The 25040-nt window shown below is 43.5% G+C and overlaps 1 protein-coding gene across 1 annotated transcript in view; it reads left to right on the forward strand.

The window, feature by feature from the left end:
* Positions 1-20292, forward strand: part of LOC121587240 (actin filament-associated protein 1-like 2) — a 47395-nt gene extending 27103 nt beyond the window's left edge. The window contains exons 5-16 of the mRNA XM_041904153.2: positions 5700-5796; positions 6170-6384; positions 6684-6860; positions 7280-7372; positions 7512-7602; positions 15648-15859; positions 16417-16538; positions 17284-17404; positions 17908-17998; positions 18859-19025; positions 19872-19982; positions 20160-20292. Coding sequence (XP_041760087.1) covers positions 5700-5796; positions 6170-6384; positions 6684-6860; positions 7280-7372; positions 7512-7602; positions 15648-15859; positions 16417-16538; positions 17284-17404; positions 17908-17998; positions 18859-19025; positions 19872-19982; positions 20160-20186 — 1524 coding nt within the window. The 3' untranslated portion in view covers positions 20187-20292. The remainder of the gene's footprint in view (positions 1-5699; positions 5797-6169; positions 6385-6683; positions 6861-7279; positions 7373-7511; positions 7603-15647; positions 15860-16416; positions 16539-17283; positions 17405-17907; positions 17999-18858; positions 19026-19871; positions 19983-20159) is intronic.
* Positions 20293-25040: the final 4748 nt, after the last annotated feature.

Consider the following 25040-nt stretch of genomic DNA (forward strand, 5'->3'; position numbering starts at 1 on the left):
TGCAGTATAGTGCAGTTATTTTGTGTACAGTTCAGATGGCCGGTTGGTGAGGGCCACAGCCTGGGGGAAGAAACTTTTCAGGTGGCGGGAAGTTTTGGTCATGAGTGACCTGAACCACCTGCCAGAGGTGAATTTTTGGAGGAGGTGGTGACCGGGATGGGAGGGGTCGGCTATGATCTTTCCTGCACGCTTCCTTGCCCTGGAGTCGTGCAGCTGTGTGGACTGGGCACTGGGCTTACACAGCTGCAATCACTCTCCACTTTACCACTGTTTGTGCAAAACAAAGGCTGTGGCGCGGTGGTGGTGACCGCTAACTCACTATGAAAAAAGAGCTGGCTTCTCCCAATAAAGTGTAAAGAATGTGCAGAGAGCGTTTACAAGCACATCTCTCTCTCTCTCTCTCTCTCTCTCTCTCTCTCTCAGTGCATGCTGAGTTTGAGAGGTCGTGTGGAGGGCTCTGTTCTTACATATTTTCTTGATTCTTTCCTTGGTAAATTTTTATTTTCTATGGTGGAGGGTTAACACACTGTTTGTTTTAGCGGTACCCACTGTTAGTTTTTTTCAAAGTTAGAGAGGACGAGGACAGAGTTTTTAGTTTCCTGGGTTTTGAACGGTGTGGTGTGCCCAATGGCTTCGCAGTCTAGCGCGGAGGAGACGCTGTCTTCACGGCATGGATTCAGGTGTGTTCCTAAGAATGGAATTAAGGTGGAGGAAGTTCTGCTCATGGTCGGCGAACAGGTAGGAGCTGAATTTATACATTCCGCATCCAGAATGAACAAAGATGTGGTTGTGTTCATGAAAAGAGCACATTTGGTGAGTAGGCTCATTGCTAGTGGAATATTTGTAAGGGATGTGTTGGTGCCGATTTCTCCTCTTTCGACTCCTTCGACTAGGGTGGTAGTTGCTAATTTGCCTCCGTTTATTACGGATGATCAAATCAGGAAAGAGCTGAGTCGTTTGGGTAAGTTTGCTAGAGGTTTCCGTGTACTGTCTGCAGGTTTTCAGGCAGATGCCGTTAAGCATGTTGTTTCGTTCCGGAGGCAAGTGTTTATGTTTCTGAATAACAATGAGCAACAGTTAAATGTGCATTTTAAAGTGAGGCATGTGGAGTGGCTCTACGCGGGGTTTGGCAGCACAGATAGTCTACGATGCTTTGAGTGTGGGGACTTGGAGCATAAGATCTTTGTGTGCCCACATAAAGGCTGTAGACAAGGTGAGGGTACAAGCGCCAGTGGGGGATATCGAGGTCAATGTGCAGGGGGCCATTAGACGCAGGCAGCAGAGGCTGGGTCTAGTCATGCTATAGATGGTGGTGTAGATGAGGCTGGGCCTAGTCAGGTTATGCTAGTGGATGAGGAGAGTATAGTGCGGAAGGGTAAGCAACTAGCAGGGGTGGAGGAGAGTGTCAGGCGGAAGAGGAAAAAGGGGGAGAAGAAAGGAGGTGGGATGGGAGAGGCTGGTGTGGTCAAAGGCATCAAGGAACTGGGAGGGAGGCCCCGACTAGAGAGAAAGGGCAGGTGGTCAGGATGGGAGATGGAGTTGAGGAGGAGGAAAGTGAGTCTGAGGAAGAGGACGATGAGAAGGCTTTCTTTTCAGACTCCTCCTCAATGGTTCCAGAGCTGACAGACAGTCAGGCAGAGTGGTCAAAGTACACAGTGAGGGAACTGTCAAGGTTACTGAATGAGACTAAAAGGAAAAAGGTTAATCTTGAAGCTTTTTTTTGCAATCCAGAAAAGTTTGTACGATCAGTACAACCCGCTATGGAAAATGAGGGGCATGGTGTCCTCTCACCCAGGAAATGTTTTAGGTTGAGGAAGTGGTTCACAACCGTGTGTAAGGGTCTACCTTAAGATGCTGTTTAGATTAATAGTTTTTTTTCTGTCACTGGGGCTTTTTGAGCTTTGCTATTGGTCTCTTTCTTAGCTGGCTTTTCTCCCACTTCTTATGGAGACTCTTCGGGTAGGCTTGCTTAATATAAATGGCGCCAGAGATGCGGGAAAAAGGAGTCTGTTGGGTGAATATGTAAAACATAAAAAAGTACAGGTGTTGTTTCTGCAGGAGACGCATCAGTCAGTTGCTCGCCCCTGAAGTCGATTGGGGGCTCTGGTGGAAAGGGGCAAGTGTGCTGAGCCATGGAACAAATGTTAGTGCAGGGGTGGCAGTCTTTTTTGCACCGGGTCTGGCCGTAAAAATGTGCTCTTCAAAGGAGGTGTGTAGGGGTAGACTTCTTGTAGTAAAAGCAGAAATTAACAATAGGGGTTTTGTCCTTATACATATGTATGCGCCTAACACAGGGAGAGAGAGGGGGCGTTTGTTTGGGTGTCTTAGACAGGAACTCTCACAGGTAGCTCCTGACGAGACACTGGTGGTCAGCAGGGACTGGAACTGTACGATGGATTTGACGAAAAACAGAAATGGGGAGGAGCCTCATTCAGGCTCAGTTGGGGTGTTAAGGGACATCATTAATCAGTTTGACCTAGTGGATGTTTGGAGAACTAGACATTCCAACACAAGACACTATACATGGGTGAAGGTCTTTGGGGTTAGGGTGAGTGCAGCATGACTAAATCGGTTTTACATGTCCAGGAATCAGAGCAATAGGCTGTTGGGTGCTACCATTCTCCCGGTGGGTTTTTCGGATCACCACATGACCATGGCTCGGCTGTCTATTTCACTAGGGCCTCGGCAGGCATCCCTTTGAAAGTTGAATGTAAAGCTCTTACAAGAGATAGCAGATAGCATTACTGGGTGATCTGAAAAGTCATAGTCAATCGATCAATAATATAATCATACTTTTAGCAAAAATGTTTATTTTCAATTCACAATCTGTAGAAACAATGTGAATAGAAAGGTTCAGAACTTTTGTAAGACATCACAGTACAGTTGAAATATATATGGCAAATAGAAATCCTATATGGATGGTGTTAAGAGATAGATGGGAGGTGTTGCATGGAATTGAAGGATGGGACTAATAACAACTAACAACAAATAATAACAAGATAACTAATAATGTAAGCATACTGTGTCCATAATAAGTACATAGGTTGTATGTTGGGAGCTTTTGGGAAAGAGCACAGTTAGAAAGATATGGCATATAGAAGCAAACCGGATGGACATCATGAAAATGATCGGAGAGGTTGATAGTAGAAGAAGTTCAGGAGAAAAAACAAACAAAATATAATTATTGTAAAATTGACTGTGTCCATAAAATGTAGATAGTAAGTATAAGCTGGAAGTAGAGGCCTAAGCATTGTTGTTCACTAGTTTACTCCAAGTAAGTAATAAAGAGGAATATATTTTTTTTAAGGATATGTATGTGTATGTATGTATGTGTGTATGTATGTATGTATGTATGTATGTATGTATGTATGTATGTATGTATGTGTGTATGTATGTGTGTGTGTATGTGTGTATATGTGTATATATGTATATATGTATATATGTATATGTATATGTATGTGTATGTATATATATATAAAAACATGGGGGATTGGAAGTGATGCAGACAATTACATTGATGGATGTTCCAATCTATCTGCAATATTAAGCTGATCTACCCCAAAAAATAAATAAAAATAAAAATAAAATCTCTTACAAGATGCCACTTTTTGCTCAGGTTTCCAGACTTTTTGGGAAAGGTGGGGGCAGCGAAGAGAGGTGTATGAGTCTCTAAGTCAATGGTGGGATGTGGGAAAAGTCAAAATTTGGCTTTTCTGTCAACAGTATACAGCTCTCTCATCCTCAGAGGCTAGGAGAGTATTGGGGGAACTTAAGCATAGTATCAGTGAATTGAATGTAGAGCTGGTGGGGCAAGGCAATGTAGGTTGATTGCATAAACAGATCTGGGACCAGAATACATCAATTCGGTTCAGCCACCAGCAAGGCCTCTCATCTCCTCCAAGTGTGTGGTTTTGGTTTAGTTCCCTGGGGTGCACAGTACAAATGACTGACCTCTGAGCAGGATTGACCTTTTTTATGTACTACATTCAAACAGTCTGGGCATTTTTCTCATTTTAGCTGTTGCACTGCCTGACCTCTGAATGCTTAAATAATGTCCTCTTTCCAGTAAAAGTGTTTGTTGTGTGCACTGGATTTTGTACCCCATAATTAAATGTTGGCTCATTGCTTTCACCCTTTGAAAGTAGATGTAGCTTGCCATAATGGTGGTATTGTGCAGATGAATGTTACCATTCAACTGATTTGGGTGATGTTCCAAACAGTGAAAGCAATTATGTGAAGCAAGAAACATACAGGATGTATGTATTACGTTAGTTGGCGAAGGTATTGAAGCACAGATATATCTGGGCTGTGTCTCAAATGGCACCCTATTCATTACATAGTGCACTACTTTTGAGCATTGACCCTTGTCAAAAGCAGTGCACTATATAGGGAGTAGGGTGCCATTTGGGACGTAGCCATAGATCAGGTCATGTCTCACAAAGATAAATAACAGACAGTTTTCCTAAACTAATCCAATCTGTTGGATTTATTGCATCCGTTACTGAGATGATTGTTCCAGTTTAGATGATTGCATTAGTCTCAGTATTCAATCATTCTGAATGTAAATTGCGGGTGATTAAAAATTCCACTTGTTGGATATCCTAACTCTGGTGGGATTCCAATAAGAATTACACATCACTTTGCAAGCCAGCATAATGTGATTTGCAGGCCTGATGTGGCCTGTAAACCTGGATATTGCTAACACCACTGTGTTAGGGCATAACTAGGCCCTCAAAGAAAGGCCTTATGATATATGTATTGTTATAAATAATACATTTTTTAAGGCTAATAAGGCTGGTGAACCGTTCATAGAGGGTCCTAAGATAAAAAAGTTATTAGTAGAACCCTTCATAGACGGTTCTAGGAAGAACCTTTAGGTGATAAAATGGTTCTTGGTAGAACCGTTCGTAGATGGTTCTAGGCAAAACCCTTCATAGGGGGTTCTTTGAAGAACCCTACATAGAGGGTTCTAGATAGATGTCACGCCCTGGCTCTGGGGACTCTTAAATGTTGAGCCAGGGTGTAGATTTTCATTGTTTAGTTTTCTATGTTTTTGTTCTAGATCGTGTTGATCTATGTTGGCCAGGGTGGTTCCCAATCAGAGACAGCTGTAGCTCGTTGTCTCTGATTGGGAACCATACTTAGGCAGCCTGTTGGCACCAGTTAGTTTGTGGGATCTTGATCCGTAAAGGTTTGGTGTGTGTAACCACAGGACTTCACGTATCGTTCATTTTGTTGTTTTGTTCGTATGTTGTGTACTAAATAAAATGTACGCTTATCACGCTGCGCCTTGGTTCCACGAGTCATCAGTCAACGTGCGTGACAATAGAACCCTCTACAAAGGGTTCTACCCAGCACCAAAAAGGGTTCCCCTATGGAGACAATCCGAAGAACCCTGTATGGTTCTACTTAGCACCTTTTTTTGTAGGAGTGCATCCCTACACATGTAAATATGATATTGGCACTGACCCTGGAACTGACCCTGTATATAGCTTGCTTAATTTCTCGTGTTCTTCTTATTTATATTTCTTGGATGTTTTTGTTCTACCTAACTTTATTTTATAGTACTACTTATATTGATTACTGCACTGTTGGGAAAGAACTTGTAAGAAAGGCATTTAACTGTACTTGTGCATGTGATAATAAAACTTGAAACTTGCAGGCCCCCTCTCATGACCACTTCCTGTGTGCCCCCTCAGAGCCAGGGGCCGGCTGTACCCCTTCATCCGCCAGAAGGTTTAGATGAGGACTGCTACGAGGAGGCTGAGCCCTTTGTTTCAGTCAATCACACCACAGGTATGCTCAACAAGTCATTAAATACATCAGTCTCACTCTCCCTCTCTCTCTCCCCTGTCTCTCTTTCTCTCTCTCTGTCAAGAGCCATTGCCAACAACTTGAGTTACTTTCACAATGGGATACATGTGACTTTGTGCTGTTTCTACAGTCAAATAATGTACTTGAAATATAGCTCAAATATAAACGAAATGTCATCCTCAAACCTTTGAACTTCCACAGTTGTATACTATGTATTTTACAAAAAAAGTAAAAACCCAGCATGTCTCTCTTTTTACAGTGGTATCAAAAAAATAAAATACAGAAATGCATCCCCTGTGTGTATGTGTGTGTGTGTCTGTTTGTGTGTGTGTGTTCATGCGTGTGTGTCCTCCAGACAAAGGTGACTCAGACAGCAGTCACTACGAGTCATACGGGGAGGAAGATGAGGAGGAGTTTGTGAAAGACCGGGCCCACTACATCCAATGGAGTGCCACCCAGCCCTGTCTGCGGCCCACTCCTGAGTCACGCATCTGTGGCTACCTGTGGAGGAAGAAATGGCTGGGCCAATGGACCAAACAGCTCTTTCTCGTCCGCAACAATCTGCTCTTGGTAAGCACATCCCTAAGGACAAAATACATGGTGCAATCACCTGCTGGGTGTCGACGAATGTGTTTCGAACATGTTTCATCCAGGTAGGCTGTAGCTGTTTTAAAGGCATTAACCTCTAAGTAGGCCATAAATTGTTTGTCTTATTTGCCTGTTGCATGTTACTTCCAGTTCTACAAATGTTAGACAAAGTCATACTGGCAAGAGCAGTGTGTGGGTTCTCCCTTTCTTTTAAGAAAACATGATTCCCATGCACCTGCAACAAGCATACTCAGATGTGATTTTCCTATTTTGAATAACAGTGCTACAAATGTGCCAAGGACCTCTACCCGCTGCTGGAGCTGAACCTGCGGGGCTGCCAAGTGGTGTACAAGTCCAAGCACAACAAGAAGATGCAGCACGAGCTTAAGGTGGTGGCTGGCTCCGACATGGTGGTGATGGGCTTCCAGAGCTGCCAGCAGGTGGAGGAATGGAGGAAGGTTTGGAGGTGTTTATCATTACAGAAAGACAACAAAATATTTTAAAAAGACAGAAATGTACTGTTTGATACAGAAATCAACTGAAGGGGAGCAAAGGGAGGGGTAAGAGGACATGCCTTTTTGGATGGGTAATGCCCATGATTGTCCAAACAGGCATGCCTAGCCCATCTGAAATAAATGGCGGTATTATCAGGTTATTATCAGACTGGGAGAATTTGACAGTTACGGCCGTATTTGGAACTCGGGAGATAAAGGGTATGGCTGTGTAGGCATTAAGGGGCGGATTCCTGGACACAGATTAAGCCTGGTCCTGGACAAAAAAGCAAGATCAATTAAGAATTTCCATCGAAAATTCTGCCCCTAAAGCTTTTGTGTGTGTGTTGTTTTAAATTCTTACTTGTTGTCTGGCTGGTCCCTAGATCATTGAGGAGGTGAGTAGCTCCTCCTACTATGAGCCAGAGTCCCAGAGTTCCTCCTCGTTACTCAAGTGTGACAGACTGGACTCTTGCAGGGTAAGTAATCTGCCACCACAAGAATTAAAGCTACTCCGGACCTTAGTTCACATTCAATTAACTTCCTCTCGACTTGACTGAATTAGGTGGCTCAGATTTTCTCTCAATGCAGCCCTTTCATGTGTTGTTTTCCTCACAGTCAAGCACAGTCATTCACACTTCAGACTCTGATGTAGAGAAACTGTCCACGCTGTCCTCTGCTCTCAGCAGTGGGGAAATTAAGGATAAAGGTAAGCACAGGCAATAATGCCGTCCCTCTCAGCCTATCCTCCCGTTTGTCAACATAAACAAATGCCTCTGGTCCGTACAGGACTGGAGCACCCTCTGTTTCAGAGGCTATATATAGCTCCATCTTAAGTTGCTCCGTAGGGACTGATTGCATCACTGAGAACTCTGTGGAGACAGTGTGGTATTGTTTGCCTCGTTTGGAAGTTACTAGAGGTCTACCTTTAAGTCATAACAGGCACGTTGTTGGTGGAACACTGGCTCATTGTGAATGGGAGATTCCTGGGGAATTGATTTGGCACCTTTGGCACAATTAGAGTCTGGTGGTGAGCCCAACAGGTTAGCAACCCCTCTGAACCCTGTTGGCCAACATAACCGGGAGGAGAGAGAGACACATTTGGTGGTTTTAGGCTGTGTCCAAAGTAGCATACGTTTGACCAGGCCCCATAGGGCTATACTGTATATATAGGGAACAGGGTACCATTTCAGATGCAGCCATATACCCTGCCCAGCTTGTTTGTAGCCCTAATTGTGTAATTAGCTAACTGGGAATAAAAAATGTGATGCTACCTCTTCATGGTGACTTCTTTTCAATGTCCATTGATCTGGGTGTGAACTTCATGACTAGAGAAAATATAATGGCTAACGATGTCCACAAACTGTAAGATACTGTCATCATCTTTGTGCAACAGAGACCAGGTACAAATTGCCCACATGTTTTCTTTCTATTGTCAATGTATTCTTTGTCCGGCCTCTGTCTGGTAGCCTGGTCTTAGATCTGTTTGTGCTGTCTTGCCAACTCCTGACCATAAGAGTTGGAAAGACAGTCATTACTAGGGCAGTGGCGGTCATGACATTTTGTCAGCCGGTGATTGTCAAGCAAATGCTCATATCGGTCTTATGTGGCAAAATTTGAAATTGTGTTTTTTACATTGGATAAAAGTAGAGACTCAGAGCTACAAAATGGTATATCATACACTGCATTTGAGGAACAATAGGAAAGTAATTTAGCTTTGAAAGTTGATAAACTTGTAAACTCACTTTTGAGAAAATGGCCTTTCAATCTTTTGGTACTACTATTGGAGAGCCCTTCTTTGTCTACACCCATTCAGCATCGTTCAAACCCTCTTAAGCTTTATCCCCACCCATCTCTTTAAGTGTTGATCCGAGAGTTCTGTACTAACTTGCTAGCTACTTCCAGACATCTAAGTAAGAGAGAACAGCTCACTGATCATTACTCGCCCTAGCAGAGCTGGTTAGGCTGTTATGTTATCCAGAGCGTTGGTGACTGCAACTGTGCTGTCAGATTGTCTGTTCGTAAATTCAGAGCGTTTCGCATTCAGAGTGCACACTGGACGCTCTGGCCAATGAGTAGGGTTGATCCAAACATTCTGACCACACAACAACAGTCTAACTGGCTAACATTGGCTAGTTTGCTAGCTACTTCCAGACAAATAGTTAGAGAACACCCCACTCTGACCATTTTACTTGCCCTAGCAGAGCTAGTTAGGCTGTTTTCATGTTATCCAGAACGTTGGTGACTGTAACTGTACTGCTGGCAACAATTTAATTACGCTTTTTTGCCTACGTTTATTGACACCGGCCATGTTCAACGGGTGTTGAATGTTCGTAAATTCATCAGTTATTCTGCACTCTGGCACACTAACACAAGAGTATTTTGTTAAGACATGTACAATGAACCATAATCTCAAAGCATTACGTTACTACCCTGCATGAATCTACAGGTAGCTAACCAACCAGGTTCAATATTAGCTGGCTAACATTAGGCTATAACTAGTGGCTCTGAGATACAAATTATAAGATCATACACGTAACGTTAGTTAGCGAGCCAGCCAGCTAACGTTAGCTAGCTAATAGTACACTTTAACTTGAAATGAAACAACTTTCTGTCAAAATTAGAAATGTGTAATATCTGAAAATGTAGCTAGCTAGACTATCTTACCCATATACATCATGGTTGGACGCGTCTCCTGTCGGATGCCATGGTTGCCCTTAGTTTGAAGATGTAATCCGGACATCTCCTTAGCTATCATACTCGAATTCCACTGATTTCAAAACTCGGTCCTCCAGAAAGTGGAGAGCATACACATAACGTTAGCTAGCGAGCCATCCAGCTAACGTTAGCTAGCTCATTTACATTTACGTCATTTAGCAGACGCTCTTATCCAGAGCGACTTACAAATTGGTGCATTCACCTTATAGCCAGTGGGATAACCACTTTACAATATGTATACTTTTTTTGATGGGGTAAGGGGGGGTAGAAGGATTACTTTATCCTATCCCAGTTATTCCTTAAAGAGGTGGGGTTTCAAGTGTCTCCGGAAGGTGGTGAGTGACTCCGCTGTCCTAGCGTCGTGAGGGAGCTTGTTCCACCATTGGGGTGCCAGAGCAGCAAACAGTTTTGACTGGGCTGAGCGGGAACTGTGCTTCCGCAGAGGTAGGGGGGCCAGCAGGCCAGATGTGGATGAACGCAATGTCCTCGTTTGGGTGTAGTGACTGATCAGAGCCTGAAGGTACGGAGGTGCCGTTCCCCTCACAGCTCCGTAGGCAAGCACCATGGTCTTGTAGCAGATGCGAGCCTCAACTGGAAGCCAGTGGAGTGTGCGGAGGAGCGGGGTGACGTGAGAGAACTTGGGAAGGTTGAACACCAGACGGGCTGCGGCATTCTGGATGAGTTGTAGGGGTTTAATGGCACAGGCAGGGAGCCCAGCCAACAGCGAGTTACAGTAATCCAGACGGGAGATGACAAGTGCCTGGATTAGGACCTGTGCCGCTTCCTGTGTAAGGCAGGGTCGTACTCTCCGAATGTTGTAGAGCATGAACCTACAGGATCAGGTCACCGCCTTGATGTTAGCGGAGAACGACAGTGTGTTGTCCAGGGTCACGCCAAGGCTCTTCGCACTCTGGGAGGAGGACACAACGGAGTTGTCAACCGTGATGGCGAGATCATGGAACGGGCAGTCCTTCCCCGGGAGGAAGAGCAGCTCCGTCTTGCCGAGGTTCAGCTGAGGTGGTGATCCGTCATCCACACTGATATGTCTGCCAGACATGCAGAGATGCGATTCGCCACCTGGTTATCAGAAGGGGGAAAGGAGAAGATTAGTTGTGTGTCGTCTGCGTAGCAATGATATGAGAGGCCATGTGAGGATATGACAGAGCCAAGTGACTTGGTGTATAGCGAGAATAGGAGAGGGCCTAGAACTGAGCCCTGGGGGACATCAGTGGTGAGAGCACGTGGTGCGGAGACAGATTCTCGCCACGCCGCTTGGTAGGAGCGACCGGTCAGGTAGGACGCAATCCAAGAGTGAGCCGCGCCGGAGATGCCCAACTCGGAGAGGGTGGAGAGCTAACAGTACACTTTAACTTGACATTAGGTTTATGCAGTTTTACCACGCGATACATTACAAAAAAAGCCGCGTTAGACAGGATTACCGAGATATACTGACCAGCTCAAATAGACAGAAGCGTGCTATGTGGCAGACCAATCCAAACTCATCTCTCGGCATGTCCAGCCCACTCATTATCTTAGCCAATCATGGCTAGCGGGAAGATTGCTGTCTTTTTCTCTGGCTAAACCAACTAGGCTTGTAATTTAACAATTGTATTTGTATTTACAGATGGCATATAAGTTTGTTAATAAAGCACATGAAAGTTCACATGTTCGAGAAGGTATTTCTGCCAAAAAAAAACATTTTGATAACATACGCCTAGTTTCCTGAAATGGGTCACAAATAACTGCCGGTCTCACGGTAATTGACCGTAATTAACATAAACACATTTAGCATCTACTGGCTGCCATGCATAACTTACAAGCCACTGATGCAGACCTTTGGAACATCTACATTTTAAAAAGTATAATAAATCCACGTAATATAGCCTACACCATCACAATAAATCCATTATTTATTTTAGACAGGTCTAAAGAAACATGATATGAAGAAAATGTAGTCTATTTCAGAAGAACATAATGGCATACTCTGAGTTGTCCTTATGTGTGGCCCTGATCCGGCTATGCCATATGGCTGTGGGCTACACTAGCTAAATTAGCAGACAAGATTTGCTTAGAATTCCATGGCATTATTTTATAGTATGAAGAATACAATTGAACATAGCTGAATAAAATAAAAATGATATTTTCTCCAAACGATTTGAGGGAGTGTGCACATGTTATGTGTTGATGGTTAACAAAGAAACAGGTATGCTTACTGCTTAATTTATTTATATAACTTTAGTTGTGATTCAAATGTTGGGCTATATGTTTAGATTTTTTCTACATTCTAAGGCTGCATGATGTGACTCTAATGATGATTTGAAAAAGGTTGCATGAAAGGCATGAGCTCTGCTTTGTTTTTTGCGCAGGCTGTACACACTTTATCAGTCTCTCCTTCACAATTTGACAAGCACTTGATAATACCTCCAATTTCCCGGCTGCATCCCCTTTGTGTGGCCGTAATGCCCCGTAAAAACATCCATGCCTTTTGCGGCAAGTGGTCGTTGTGCCCTTGGGCTGAATATAATTATTATTACAGGTGAAGACAGACATATCGGGGACGCAACTGCGCGAGTCCTTATCCAATTCTGAGGCGCATATTGAAGATATTGGAAGAACTGTCCACATTTATTTTTCGTCAGCCAACAAGAAGAGTAGGCCTAACGAACAGCAAAAGCACAAGCCTATGTCACTCTACTATCACCCATAGTAGAATAGTTGATCTATTCTATTCTGTGCGACAAATAAATATTCCAAACATATTCTGGGACAGTTGTGGGATGTGATAGATCCCAAATTAATACAACCCCTAGCATCAAAAAACCTGTTTTAAGCAATGAGCCTGGCGCAACAGATGAGAATGTTTAGCTTAAAATGTTGATAAACTATTAGGTTATTTCTTCACATTATAAGCTCAGCAATGCGCACACGGCAGTAGGCTATAAGCGCGAATGTTCCATTAGCAGGAAAACACCATTCTCAAAAGTGACCACAAATGCGATTATGCATGTAATGCTTTTAATGTAAAGGTGTATTTTTATGGTGAACATTTTCTACCCCAAACTTGAAACTCACGAGCTGCGTATGTATGTATGCCAGTAAGGCTCTACACCCGTTGTCATGCCCTGACTCAGGGGACGTTTATTTGTTGAGTCAGGGGTGTGTATGTTCCGTGTAAGGTATGTTGTTTGTATGCTACCTTGGACTTCACGTTTCGTTTGTTGTTTTGTCGTGTATTTAGCCGTAAAAAAATATGAATGCATATCACGCTGCGCCTTGGTCCTTCTTGTTCGTAAACGATCGTGACAGAAGATCCCACCAAATGAGGACCAAGCAGCGTGTCCAGGAGCAGACAGCCTGGACCTGGGAGGAGATTCTGGACGGGAAGGGATCCTGGACTTGGGAGGAGATTCAGGCCGGAATGGATCGCCGTCCTTGGGAGGAGACAGTGGAGGCGCGCTATAGAGAGGAGCAGCGGCAACGCAGAAGGTGCCGGCCGAGGAGGAAGCCCGAAAGACAGCCCCAATAAATAAAAAATTGGGGGCTAAAAGGTTGGTTGGCGGAGCCTAGTGTTAGAGCAGAGCCAACTCCCCGTACTCATGCAAGGAAGCGTGTGACTGGGCAGGCTCCGTGTTATGCGGAGCTACGTACTATACGTCCTGTGCGTCCTGTGCTGGCACCACGCACGTGTCGTGCGAAGATGGGCATTCAGCCAGGACGGGGTGTGCCGGCTCAACGCTCGTGGTCTCCAGTACGCCTCCTCGGTCCCGTATATCCTGCGCCGGTGCTACGTACTGTATCGCCAGTACGCGTGCACAGCCCCATACGTCCTGTGCTAATGCCTCACACATATTGTGTGGAAGTAGGCATCCAGCCAGGACGGGTTGTGTCAGCTCTCCGCTCCAGACCTCCAGTCCGCCTCCATAGTCCGGTACGGCCCGTTCCTGCTCCCCGCACCAAGCCAGTGGTGCGTGTTCCCAGTCCGGCCCGGCCCGTTCCTGCTCCCCGCACCAAGCCAGTGGTGCGTGTTCCCAGTCCTGCCCGGCCTGTTCCTTTCCCTCGCACCAAGCCAGTGGTGCGCGTCTCCAGCCCGGTCCGGCCTGTTCCTGTCCCTCGCACCAAGCCAGTGGTGCGCGTCGCCAGCCCGGTCCGGCCTGTTCCTGCCCCTCGCACCAAGCCAGTGGTGCGCGTCGCCAGCCCGGCCCGGCCTGTTCCTGCCCCTCGCACCAAGCCAGTGGTGCGTGTCGCCAGCCCGGTCCGGCCTGTTCCTGTCCCTCGCACCAAGTCAGTGGTGCGCGTCGCCAGCCCGGTTCGGCCTGTTCCTGTCCCTCGCACCAAGTCAGTGGTGCGCGTCGCCAGCCCGGTCCGGCCTGTTCCTGCTCCTCGCACCAAGCCAGTGGTGTGTGTGTCCAGTCCGGCACGGCCCGTGCCTGTCCCACCGGTGCCTGGTCCGGCACCGGTCAGCTGCTCCACTCCGGAGCCAGAGCAGTCCGCTCCACCGGTGCCTGATCCAGCTCCGGTCAGCGGACTGCTCTGGCTCCGGAGTGGAGCAGCTGACCGGTGCCGGACCAGGCACCGGTGGGACAGGCACGGGCCGGACTGGGAGCGGAGCCTGTGCAGTTCGATCCACCATCGTCGGGTCCAGCTCCAGTCAGCGGTTCCAGTCCAGACCCAGACGTCAGCCCCTCTCCAGGTTCGGGGTCTCCCACACCAGGGTCCAGACAGGGCTTGGTACTTCGTGGGAGGAAGGAGAGGGGAAGCAGCGCGCCGAGGTCCAGACCAAACCAGGGGCGCAACAGGGAGGTGGAGAGAAAGTGGTGGTCACGCCCGGAGCCGGATCCGGAATGCCCACCCGGCCCCTACCCTGTTATGTTTATGTGGCGCGGTCGGAGTCCGCACCTTTGGGGGGGGGTACTGTCACGCCCTGACTCAGGGGACGTTTATTTGTTGAGTCAGGGTGTGTATGTTCTGTGTAAGGTATGTTGTTTGTATGCTACCTTGGACTTCACGTTTCGTTTGTTGTTTTGTCGTGTGTTTAGCCGTAAATAAATATAAATGCATATCACGCTGCGCCTTGGTCCTTCTCGTTCGTAAACGATCGTGACACCCGTTGTAAAGCGGATTAGTGTGTTTCATTGTAATAAGTTATCTGGCCACTTTAGTTGTGATACAAACCTTATCAAAACATATAGGCCTATGTGCTAGGCTACATGAGGTGTGTGACTATGATTTGAAAAACTCGCAAAAAAAAGCATGTGCTGTTTGCCTTAAGCTGGGCGTCATTCACAAGTTATAATATATCATTCACAAATGATAGGCTAATATTGTCACCCATCACAATATTTTTGATTTAATCTTGTCTTTACATATACTAAATAATATATGTGTGAAATTTTGTTTGATTTAGAACGGACCATTATCATGCACCTGTCTCGAAACGGGCAGCAGAAAAAAATAAATGTCATCTATGCAGTTAAATAGCGAATGGAGGACGCTTTTCCCATGGTTCATTTTCATGCCAGCCACGTAGGCTATACTCCTGTTTTAAACAGAAGCAATGTGCTTAATATTAGGAAAGTTGAGAAATAAATATAGTAGGCCTAGCCTATAGAAAGCTGATGGGATCCTTCTCTTTTTAATAGAGGCCATCACTCTGTTTTCTCACGCAATTGCACAGCCTATAGAAATGTTGCGCAACATGAGCTCATGGGCTCTCATGAAGTGTTTGATTTTCGATTACATTCGTATTGATATCAGAGTGATTAGAGGGACAATAGAGTGCGGAGTACCAGGCAGTTAGTAAGTTTGGTAGGCTACTAATGACCATCAGCAGCATCAGAGCTTGGAGAAGCCTAATTACCCTGACTAAACAGTCACGTGGAATTTGACTGCCATCATGACTCGTGACCGCCGGTATGGCGGTAATACGGTCACCGTAACAGCCCTAGTCATGACCATAGTAGTTAGTGCAAGACCAGGCTATCTCATCTATCTCAAGGCTCTCATGCCCTTTGACCCCGTTTCCTGTTTGGGCTGCAGGGTTTCTAAACGTGCTGATGAACTGCCAGTGGCAGAGCCTGTGGTGTCAGGTGGAGGGCGGGGTGCTGAAGATGTTCCGAGACAAGGGCTGTGAGGAGAGCCCCCAGTACACGGTGCCACTGAGAGGCTGCCAGGTTCGACCGGACTCCGACACGCCTCAGGCCTACCGCATCACTGTGGTCCAACACGGAGACCAGGTGGCAGTACTGGAGGTAAGAGCTTCGGGGTGAAGTTCCCCCTAGGTGCATATCTAGGATCAGCTTCCCCTCCCCCAATCGTAACCTTACAATTATTGGGGGAAATCCAAAACTGACCCAAGATCAGTATCCAGGGGAAACTTCAACCTACTCCCTGGTAAAAATATGAGGAACATGGTGGATATTCAGCTGGGGCTTTTGGTGTTGTAAAGGGGGTCAGGGATAGTTCATGGATCACTATGAGTTTAGTCACTTAACGTCAGTGTGGTTCAATTAGATCATGGTGGAAAGTCATTCAACACTCTTACATTTAAAAAAAAGAGAAACTTGCTATATATACGCGGTCACTACCAAAAGCGACCCAATTATTTCCTACAGGTTCATTTTAAATATAAAATAAGTCAAAACCCAAAAAAGGAGCTGTGCAGGATAAAATAGCACCAAATTATTCCTGGAACAGTGCATGGAGTGTTGTTGAAGCTCTCCTTCTTCTTTCTCTGTCTACCTCGTTCTCTTTATCTCTTTCTCACACAACCACTCTCTTGCTCTGTTCATCCATGTCTTTGTTCCAGGCCGGCTGTGCAGATGAGAAAGAGCAGTGGGTGCAGCTCCTGCAGGACGGGAGTGTAAGTCAGGGTCAGACTGACTCTCTGTACCACCATGACATCACCTCAAAATCTGCTGGCGACCTGAGGTAATAAATGTTTATGGTGATCACTTGATCCTTTACTATGTGTCTGATTTAGAGGTCTTCTCAGGTTCAAAAAGTTGGCCCGGACCCGATATTTCCTTTTTAAGGGGGACCCAGACACGAATGGACCCGAGAACAATCAGACCTGAACACGGATGGACCCAACAACAACCAGACCTAGACCTGTAGGCCCTTACCAGAACGGATCCGATATTTCTTTTTTAGACCCGAGTGACAAAAAAAATGTTATCGACCAAGTTGCTCTTCTGGTTAACGAATAGGTCTTTATATGTTGGCTAGGCCTTCTATAAGTCAATAAATTCACCGTAGAAGCGTAAAATAAATATGCTGCATACTATTCTGAGTCGTTGTCGGGTCCATTCAGGTCCACTCGGGTCTATCAGCCATAGTTGCATAGACCCGAGACCGGATGACAATCAAACAGGATCCGACCGGACCCGAGGGAAAAGTTCGAATTTTGGACCCGGGTCAGGTCTCTGGTATTTCGGGTTCAGTCGGACCCGTGAAGACCTTTAGTGTGATTATCTACTATGAAAATCTACAGAACAGGGTCAATATCTACAAAGTGTCTCTGAGTAGGATTGCTGATCTAAAATCAGATTTGATAGATTATATAGACAAATCCTAGATCAGTACTCCTACTCTAAGACACGTTGTGAATACAGGCCCTGAACTATGTTTTAAAATGCATACGGTCACTTGGTTAACATTTTTTTCTTACCATCAGTGGTTTAAAGGAACTAAGGTTCCCGACCTCAAACATGTACATCGACGACCCCTTTCACCAGCTCTATGGAAGTGGCAACTCGCAACCCATCTACTCCAACACAGCCATACTGGAGCACATGGTACGCCCATTCTGGGGGGGCAAACAGGAGCTGTAAATGAGTTGTATAGCGAGATTTTAGAAGGATGTTCCGACTTCACTCCTTTGCTACTTTTTTCTTGGGTTCTGTAAGACTAAGGCTGGGATTCTAACCAATGCAGATTCATGGACTTCTAAAGGCGACTCATGTTTGAGCTGACATCCATGTCGTGTGCGGCGAATACAATCACCAGGAATGTCCGTAAAATTGCCTTTAAAAGTCTATCACAGTGCGCAGGTAGTTAATCTGAGTTGGTTTGAATCCCTGCCTAATACACCGTACAGCATTGTGTGTCCAGGGTTTCGAGAGACTTTGACTTATTGTACCGTCAGGCTTGAATAAGGACATGGTCAGGTGATAGTCAGAAGCGTACATTTCTTTTTTTAATAAACTGTAAAAAAAAAAAAAAAAAACTGTAAACAGAAAACAGTACAAAGAAGTCAGTGTGATATTTCAATAGATTTCCTTTGTTTTGCTCTCATCAGTTCCAGAATTCCCAAAAAGTTGCCAGGGGAGAGTCGGTGTTATCTAAGGATTCAGTCAACTACAGCAACACTGAAATCTTTAACAACCACAGTGAGTTGGATTCGACTTTAAAGTAAAACAATTCTACTACATCTAGCTTGAATTAGAAAAATTTCTACATAATTGTATGTTATTATAGATTCTCTGCACAGCATTTACCACCATCATCCAATAGCTTTGTTGCGTTGCAGTTGCATGCTGTTGCATCAATGTAAAACACTACACAGACACAAAGGCATAGTGCTTTATAGTGGTGGGAACCCTGTTACTCTGGTCTCTACCCCACTGTTTTTGAGGAGTTTAGATACAGTATTAAACTTTGGGACTACTTCATGTAATGCCCCCAAGCTTTGGGTTATTTAAGAGCTGAGGGCTGAAGATAGAGTCTGATCCCAGATCTGTTTGTGCTATCATGCCAAACATGAAAATGAGTGATAAGGTAGCACAAACAGATCTGGGACCAGGCTACTGAAAATATGGAACACAGTTGAAAAGAGTGTGCAGGCCAGGAGGGCATGTAAGGCCACGGTTCCTCCAGCTCTTACTCACTATTAAGCAGTGAGCTATGATTCTTTCTCGTAGTTGTGGAGGGAAATACGCCTATGTGCTCTGAATTTGGAGAGCATTGGTTATCTGTCGTTTCTGGTGGTTTGGTCATGGCAGTGGGATCTAGCCTTTTTTCAGAATGTCAGTATAAGGGCCTCTTAATAACACAAGATATCATATTTTCCTGTCAACAAAACTAATTTGAGTCTTTGGAACAGAGTTGAGTTCCATCTTTCAATTTCAAATTGATGCTATTGCTATTACAATATTACTTATTTTATTAAATGTTAGTGTTTATTTGTTTTTTACAAGTATTTAATGTAGGTATTTACTGCAGATTTGTGACAGTGACTGCTCTTTAACAGGTAGTCAATTGTGTGAGGTGGAGCTGGGGGTTCAGAAACTGGACTTGACCGGGAAGAGGTGGTTGCAGCTGAGAGCCGGATCAGAGATGAACCTCATCACTGCAGGGAAGACAACCAAACGCACCTGCTTCAGACGGTCTCTGGCTTTCTGTACAGAACGGGCACAGGTAAGGCCATTGTACGCTGCCACCCACAACCATTTTATGCCATCCATAGAATTCTCATCCCTGAAAATATCCAGGGCACATATACATAAAGTGGCTCAGAGTAGAAGTGCTGATCTATGATCCGGTCCCCCATGTCCATATAATCATATTCATGATGCTCTAAAATGCTAAACTGATCTTAGATCAGCACTCCTTCTCTGAGAAGTTTTATAAATATGGGTTCAGATAGCCTACAGTGAAGTTTTGCGGCACAATGCTGTCACTTGCTGTTTGGAATGCTAGTGTGTTATGCTAGTGTGTTGTACTGAAACTACAAATTGATTCATAGTGTGACATGGGTAGGCCAAACAGAATTTGTCAAATTCCTAAGGTGACTCATTAATAAATCAAGGAAAAAACATCAAAAAGGAAATGTTTAATCTTCTCTCCAGTTTAAGGTTGGACACATTTTCTTCCTTTATTCCTTTCTTGTCTAACAAAAAATGTATGTGTAACTTGCCTTGATTCCTGTCGTTAGTACAGATGCCTGTGTGTTGAGAAGCAATTAGCCTACAGTACACATACATAGTAGTCCTTCCCAGTCTTTAGATACAATGACCAGAGGAGCCAGTTCAAAGATGAGGCCCTTGATATCATTAGCCAAAAATAACCTCTTCATGTAGAACTTGAAAGGGTTCTTGGGCCGACCAAAGTTGCTTGACACATTGTAAACTCTCCTTACCAGTACGAGTTTGTGTTTTATCTCCTTTTGGCTGGGTCACTGTGACATTGTGGTGAAGTTGGAGCTCCTGACAGCATGGGTCTTCTCTAAGGTCTGTACTCATTTAATAGGCCTTGTCTCAACAGGGTGGGTTCTTCACTCCGCTATTGCGACGGACCGCCTCCGCTAAAAACTCATTGAAAAGAGCCCCTTCCGCCCTATTTATTGAGCATGGCAAGGTGTTTCAGAGAAAGAAGGTAAGCTTTATCCTAAATATGGTCTGATAATCTGATAAGAGCAATCTATTCTGAACATCACTCTGCTCCATTGAGACAACCATATCAAGACAATTTAATGGAGGAATGTAAGTCAAATTGCTAAATATAATTGTTAAATTTAATGTACCATGTGTTCTCTTTGTTTGTATTTTGTAGGATTGGGAGACAAAGGCCTTTACTTGATACTGGTCCTTCTGGTAACCATTACCTTGTACTGTACACATTCCCTGACTTATATTAGTATATGAAGAGTTTCATTCCCAAACGTTATCCTGTAAATCCATTTTCAGAAATGTTGGTAAATGAGCTTTTATTGTTTAAAGAAATTATGTAAGCGATTGGTTTGTTTTTTCACTATCTAATCATGGCATGGTTGTTCATTGACAGAAATGTATTTGTTTAAAATCTATCACTTGATGGTTTCATTTCAGAGAGACAAATAATCATGTTTTTTTGCTAAATGCTACTGTATATATCTTCCTCACTCTCAGAGAAATAAGTATTAATGCTAGGTTTACACAGTGAAATTTAACAAATAACTACATTTTTTATAAAGAACGGTACAAATTATACATTTGTGACATCAATATGATTATTTTGTTTACAAATAATATTCATTACAGTAATATGAGATCTGTGTGTAAATCATTTACATTTTACATTTGAGTCATTTAGCAGATGTTCTTATCCAGTGCATTGATCTTAAGATAGCTAGGTGAGACAACCACATATCACAGAGAAATATACAGGACACGAACATTCCATTCCAGCTAAAGGATGGATATATAGCATCTTTAAAAAAAATACAAATAATTCATACACATCTAAAATCTATGAATAAAAAATCTGAGAACAGTAATATTTTACACACACATGACGGTACCCATAAGCAATAATTTCTGATGAAAAAACACAAATGTGAAAAATGTGTGGATAGAGCGTTTTGGAAATAAACTCTTCATATATTGCACTGAACATATTATTACTGTGCATGTGGATCATGCACCAAGTTTTGTCTTTTATTTTGTTTTTGGGGAGTACTTTTTAATTGAATACATCACTTGTTTGGGGTCTTTCCCTGTTTTCCTCTTTTCTACCAAACATTTTTGTCATCAGAAATGTTATCTGTCCTGATGATAATACAGTAACATTATATCTGCCGAATCCCAAATGGCACCATACTCCCTATTTTGTGCACTACTTTTAAACCAAGGCCCTTAGAGGTCTAGTAAAAAGTGCTGCACTTTACAGTTGAAGTCGAAAGTTTACATACACTTAGGTTGGACACATTAAAACTCGTTTTTCAACCACTCCACAAATTCCTTGTTAACAAACTATAGTTTTGTCATGTCAGTTAGGACATCTACTTTGTGCATGACACAAGTAGTTTTTCCAACAATTGTTTACAGACAAATTATTTCACTTATAATTCACTGTATCACAATTCTAGTAGGTCAGAAGTTTACATACACTAAGTTCAGAGTGCCTTTAAAAAGCTTGGAAAATTCCAGAAAATGATGTCATGGCTTCAGAAGCTTCTGATAGGCTAATTGACATAATTAGAGTCAATTGGAGGTGTACCTGTGGCTGCATTTCAAGGCCTACTTTCAAACTCAGTGCCTCTTTGCTTGACATCATGGCAAAATCAAAAGAAATCAGCCAAGACCTCAGAAAAAAAATTGTAGACCTCCACAACTCTAGTTAATCATTGGGAGCAATTTCCAAATGCCTGAAGGTACCACGTTCATCGGTACAAACAATAGTACACAAGTATAAACACCATGGGACCACGCAGCCATCATACCGCTCAGGAAGGAGACGCGTTCTGTCTCCTAGAGATGAACGTACTTTGGTGCGAAAAGTGCAAATCAATCCCAAACAGCAAAGGACCTTGTGAAGATGCTGGAGGAAACAGGTACAAAAGTATCTATATCCACAGTAAAACGAGTCCTATATCGAGATAACCTGAAAGGCCGCTCAGCAAGGAAGAAGCCACTGCTCCAAAACCGCCATAAAAAAGCTTTTATTTCTTTCATCACATCCCCAGTGGGTCAGAAGTTTACGTACACTCAATTAGTATTTGGTAGCATTGCCTTTAATTTGTTTAACTTGGGTCAAACGTTTCGGGTAGCCTTCCACAAGCTTCCCACAATAAGTTGGGAGAATTTTGGCCCATTCCTCCTGACAGAGCTGTTCTAACTGAGTCAGGTTTGTAGGCCTCCTTGCTCACACACTCTTTTTCAGTTCTGCCCACATATTTTCTATAGGATTGAGGTCAGGGCTTTGTGATGGCCACTCCAATACCTTGACTTTGCTGTCCTTAAGCCATTTTGCCACAACTTTGGAAGTATGCTTGTGGTCATTGTCCATTGGAAAGACTCATTTGTGACCAAGCTTTAACTGCCTGACTGATATCTTGAGATGTTGCTTCAATATATCCACAAAATTTTCCTTCCTCAAGATGCTATCTATTTTGTGAAGTGCACCAGTCCCTCCTGCAGCAAAGCACCCCCACAGCATGATGCTGCCACCCCCGTGCTTCACGGTTGGGATGGTGTTCTTTGGCTTGCAAGCAACCCCCTTTTTCCTCCAAACATAACAATGGTCATTATAGCCAAACAGTTCTATTTTTGTTTCATCAGACCAGAGGACATTTCTCCAAAAAGTACGATCTTTGTCCCCATGTGCAGTTGCAAACCATAGTCTGGCTTTTTTATGGCGGTTTTGGAGCAGTGGCTTCTTCCTTGCTGAGTGGCCTTTCAGGTTATGTCGATATAGGACTCGTTTTACTGTGAATATAGATACTTTTGTACCTGTTTCCTCCAGCATCTTCACAAGGTCCTTTGCTGTTGTTCTGGGATTGATTTGCACTTTTCGCACCAAAGTACATTAATCTGTAGGAGACAGAACTCGTCTCCTTCCTGAGGTGTATGACGGCTGCGTGGTCCCATGGTGTTTATACTTGTGTACTATTGTTTGTACAGATGAATATGGTACCTTCAGGCGTTTGGAAATTGCTCCTAAGGATGAACCAGACTTGTGGAGGTCTACAATTGTTTTTCTGAGGTCTTGGCTGATTTCTTTTGATTTTCCCATGATGGCAAGCAAAGAGGCACTGAGCTTGAAGGTAGGCCTTGAAAAACATCCACAGGTACACCTCCAATTTACTCAAAGGATGTCAATTAGCCTATCAGAAGCTTCTAAAGCCATGACATAATTTTCTCGAATTTTCCAAGCTGTTTAAAGGCACAGTCAAGTTAGTGTATGTAAACTTCTGACCCACTGGAATTGTGATACAGTGAATTATAAGTGAAATAATCTGTCTGTAAACAATTGTTGGAAATATTACTTGTGTCATGCACAAAGTAGATGTCCTAACCGGCTTGCCAAAACTATAGTTTGTTAACAATTTGTGGAGTGGTTGAAAAACGACTTTTAATGACTCCAACCTAAGTGTATGTAAACTTCTGACCCACTGGGAATGTGATGAAAGAAATAAAAGCTGAAATAAATCATTCTCTCTACTATTATTCTGAAATTTCACATTCTTAAAATAAAGTGGTGATCCTAACTGACCTAAGACAGGGAATTATTACTACGATTAAATGTCAGGAATTGAGAAAAACTGAGTTTAAATGTATTTGGCTAAGGTGTATGTCAACTTCCGACTTCAACTGTATATAGGAATAGGGTGCCATTTGGGACGGGCCCTAAGATAAGGCTTGTTTATCCATTTAAGAGATGAAGTGTTTTTATGAAGACATTCTGCTGTTTTACATTTCTGAAAAATTGTGCTATATAAGAGAGAAGTTCTGTATTAAATGTTTGGTTGCCTACAATTTGCTGTAAACACTAATGAAAACATCTATATGTGTTCGATAAAGTATTGCTGGGGTAATGTTTTAATTTTGGCCGAATTTTGGATAGATGTACATTATGGAAGTATAGTCGGTTATTTATCTCAAAGCGTTGACAGATGGTCAAACACACAATAATGCTTTGAATCTCATTAGCAGTTCACTGTCAGATGAGATTGTGTATAAACCATATGTCAACACTGATAATGTACAGTGTTGACATATGGTTTATACACAATCTCATCTGCTTAACAATGTGTAAAATAAAGTGTGGATTGTCTGGAAAGTCTGGAAATAATTTTCTGAGGCTGTACGGAGTCAAAGCCGATTCAAAAGTCAAAAGGGCGCGAGATGAAACATCATTGTGCGAGTAAAACACGAGTTGAGAGAGAAGGAATGTGGTCGAGTGAGCAGATGACAGGTCCCACGAGGGCAGGTCAGCATGGTGAGCGCAAATTAAACTTGAGAGCTTGTCAGTGTGACTTTGAGCAAGCAGAACTGCATTTCCTCAAGCAGTAAATTAATTTGAGAGCAGAGATTTTTGTTCATCTGAAGATATACTTACTACATGTCAAAACAAACATTTCTGCACTCACAAATACGCTGTGTCCCCACACAGATATCTCCTCTCCCTCTTCAAGTAGGTTACCTTGGCTCTCCTCTATGCACAGCATTCTGGGGACTTCCTGCAGGTAACCATGACATCCACCAATCAACCACCATGCTTGAAATTATGAAGGGTGGTACTCAGTGATGTGTTGTGTTGGATTTGCCCCAAACATAACGCTTATTCAGGAAATGTGTCTACAACATTAATATGTTCTCCCTAGAATTGTTAGCTGGGTATCCATAGTTGCCTCTTTTGATAAAGCCACAGCAGTCTTAAAATTAAAGATGTTAAAACATTTAAACTCCAATTGAACTGCTGACATTGTCGTGACGTGACTTTAATGTATGACTGTTATTTATCGAATCACCTATCTATGTTTAATTGTCACTCGATTAAATTAATCATGTAACCATTAACTCATTAGGAATTTGGGGCACCACGGAAGAAGTTGTTTAACGAGTTACCATCTCCCGAATTAAACTCTTAGAAGATATATATGTTATATATCGATAAGTCACTTATTAAATAATTACCTCTTATCAGTCTCATTCTGAACATTGCATCATCCTT

Source organism: Coregonus clupeaformis, chromosome 18 (assembly GCF_020615455.1).
Source record: "Coregonus clupeaformis isolate EN_2021a chromosome 18, ASM2061545v1, whole genome shotgun sequence".
Lineage (NCBI taxonomy): Eukaryota > Metazoa > Chordata > Actinopteri > Salmoniformes > Salmonidae > Coregonus > Coregonus clupeaformis.